The sequence below is a fragment of the Ricinus communis genome, chromosome 5, assembly GCF_019578655.1.
Source record: "Ricinus communis isolate WT05 ecotype wild-type chromosome 5, ASM1957865v1, whole genome shotgun sequence".
NCBI lineage: Eukaryota > Viridiplantae > Streptophyta > Magnoliopsida > Malpighiales > Euphorbiaceae > Ricinus > Ricinus communis.
The window spans coordinates 7370610-7373881 of NC_063260.1; the positions used below are offsets into that span (position 1 = coordinate 7370610).

General features: G+C 35.0%; 1 protein-coding gene across 1 annotated transcript; it reads right to left on the minus strand.

Moving 5' to 3' along the window:
- Positions 1 to 590: 590 nt before the first annotated feature.
- Positions 591 to 2724, minus strand: LOC8286613. Its single transcript, XM_002531419.4, has one exon. It carries the CDS (start codon positions 2483 to 2485, stop codon positions 788 to 790), a length of 1698 nt encoding a protein of 565 aa, XP_002531465.2. The 5' UTR covers positions 2486 to 2724; the 3' UTR covers positions 591 to 787.
- Positions 2725 to 3272: the final 548 nt, after the last annotated feature.

The window sequence follows — 3272 nt, forward strand, 5'->3', positions numbered from 1 at the left end:
CGTGAACTAGTTGTTGGATGAATTATGATAAAACTCTCAAATAGATATAATTTATCACGTTTTACGTAATAATGCGTGATATTATTTATTAATTTTTATATTTGTATTGAATAATTTTTAATAATAAATAAGTCAACTAATATAAACGCTAGATATTATAAATAATATCATATATCAATAATTTAAATTTAATTTTATTTACGCAGGATGTAATTTCTCAAGATTAAGAAACTTAACCAAGTTTGATGCTCCCTTGCAACTAGAGCCTAGAGGGAGGACGAAAAAGAATAACCCCAAGAATAAAGAATGAATAAGCTTTAACACCCTTAATCACCACGGACAATTCAAACTCTTAACAAGTCTTTTTTACAATATGCATTTTATATGATTCGTACAACCATATTATCGGATATTTTTAATTTGATCATGTTATCTTGCACCAAAACAAAACCTTCTTTCCATGAATGGCTTTCATGGAAAACAGAATCACAAATGTTATGGAGAAAAGAAGAGAATCACAAATGACATTTGTGGGAAAGTTCACATCTAATCAATTCAACAATTCAAGAAAAGTACTAACAATCACAAGATTAAGAAAACATTTCGTCAATTAGGTTGCTGTTCGCATAAAACTAAACCAAGCAATTCATTCTTGTATACCATGAGATTATGTGCTAAAAATTCTTGATAACAAGTAACACTATAGGCATATTGAAGGAAACAAAAGTTTGATTACCGATCCAAAGTTCATCCTGTTTAATTTCTAAAATGATATATCTTTTAAAATTTACCTTGAAGCCTTTCTATGTATCTGTCCACTTGATTTCTTGATAGATTCTATTCTTTGAAGCCTGATCTGCTCTCTGAATTTGGCTATGAACTCATCAGCTTTCTTATCCACGTCGGGTCCTCCATCACTTACATTGCCAGAATTGGGTTCTTCATTATTTGTGCTCGCTGAAGTGCTCGCAACAAAAGAATTTCCTGCAATGTCATCATTATCATTATCATTATCATCAGCAGCACCATCGAGATCATCCTCAGTCTCCTCCAAGTCCTCGTCAGATTCCAAGACTAATTTCTCAACAAATTCTTCTTTCTCTTCCTTCGGATACTCCATGTAAGTTGGCTGTGGCATAAAAGTTACTCTGTCGCGATTCGTCTTGAATGCTGCTTGATCAAATTTCTTCTCTGTCTTGCTGTTGATTACATCATCAAATTCTTTCTCCTTGCTTGCCATAGCAAAAGAATCATTGCTTCTAGTTGTCCTAATTGATTTTTTCATTGATGAATTACCAACCCAATTCATTTCTTTAGGCTCACTTGTGAAACTCCGTTTGAAATCTCTTCCAACAGAATCTCTATTACCAATTTCACTAGAACCCGGTTTCATTGACCTTGACTTTCGAATCAGTTGGGGAAAAGGTGGTGGAGGAGGTGGAGGGGGAGGCGGAGACCTGTGAAAGCTTTTCCTCCTGACAAAATCCTCTGCACTTTTGGCTTGTGTCTCTGCAGAGAAAGAAGGTGGAGGCGATAACTTCTTCGGCGAAGACATGGAAGGTGAAGGGGACAGTTTCGGAGAAGAAGCTGTTGAATTGGATCGTGGTGATCGAGACACTTGGCTTCTGAAAAACCTGTTGAATTCAGATTCTTCCATGGAAGGAGGCAGAGTGTACAAAGGAGGACTATCAGTTTCTTCTTTAGCTTCCTTCATTTCCATTCTGCCAGATCTTGATCTCCACGGAATTGGAGAAGGAAGCACTACATTATCCTTAATCTTATCTTCCAAATCTTGATGTTGTAACCCACCAAATTCACCATTTCTGCTTTTACTTGAGAATCTTTTAGAACCTAAGTTAGAATTAGTCCTACTAATAGAAGCAGAAACACTAGAAATTGATTCTTTACTAATTTCGTTACCATCCGCGTCCAAAACACGCGATTTTAAGCTCCTAATAGGCAACAAGAGTGGTTTCTCGCCGATTCTTGAGCCAGTACTTCTCTGTTCTTGGTCAAAAGCAGGATGTTGTTCTTCAGCTACAACAACCACAGGCTCATTCCTGTAGTACTGATTATTCCATGTCTGAACACTAGTACTGTTGCTCACATCAGACTTGGAAGGGCTATCAGCATCATCATCGAAAACCGATGAAACTTGAAGGAATCTAGAGACATATGATTGAGCATTATCAAATTTAGAATTGCTGCTATTATCCTTTTCCGTTTCATCATTTCTGCGGCTAAAAAGACCGTAAGAAACAGCTATTCCAACAAAAATAAGGTGAAGAAATTCCCAGCCTCTAGTGTTTAGTGTTTGGTTGATGAACTCAGGAGCTTGTGAAGGAAAGAGAGGGAGTATAACTAAAAAGATGGTAACTATAAGAGCTTTGTAGAGAAAATGAGAGTAGAACTTACTTGGATTATTATTGTTATTTGCTTGGTTCTGCTGTTGGTGTTTGGTGTAGTAGGTTGTGTTATCTGCCATTGAAGAGGAAAGAAAGAGAGAAGATCTTCTGATGACTGTATGATAGCGATAATTAAAGAGCACAAGAAGAGGAAAAGAAAGAAAGAGAAAAATAGAGAAGACTTAGAGATTAAGGAAAAGTATAGCAGAAGGGAAGAAAAAAGAAAAGAAAAGCAAAGAAGAGGTGAGACAGTGGAGAGAAAAGTTCTGGGAAGATGTGAGCAAATTTCAAGATTTGCATATGTTTTGCTTTACTAATGGCTCCTCTCTCAATCTTTTATTCTTATTTAGAGCATATAGCATTTTGTTGACTCACAGTTATGCCTTTGCTTCTTTTGCTTTTCCCATTTTGTTTCTTTGTGTTTTTTACAAAAAGGGCTTAATTTAATTAAGAAAAAATAATAATGTGTTTCTCTTAATCTTTATCTTGATTGTACGAAACCAAATAGCTATTACCATGCATTAAAATGGCAAACCAAACCTGATAATTCTTATAAGACTTCTATTTTTGGGTTCTTGGAGATGTAATTTGAAGTAATCAGAATATTGGAGAAGAAATAGGCTATGAATCCTGATGACACTATCAGATATAGCAGTACTAGTGGATTACCATTTTTGGAATCAAATCCTCTCTTATTTATGTTTGGTTGATCACCACCTATCATCATTTATTATCTTTATTTTAGAACTGGTTGAATAGTTAATATTTTTTATCAAAACAAAAAATGCAAAATATAAATTATTTTACAGCAAATGTTTGAGTAGCCTCATGCACAAGCTAACTTGACTGAATAAGAGCTTAACTATA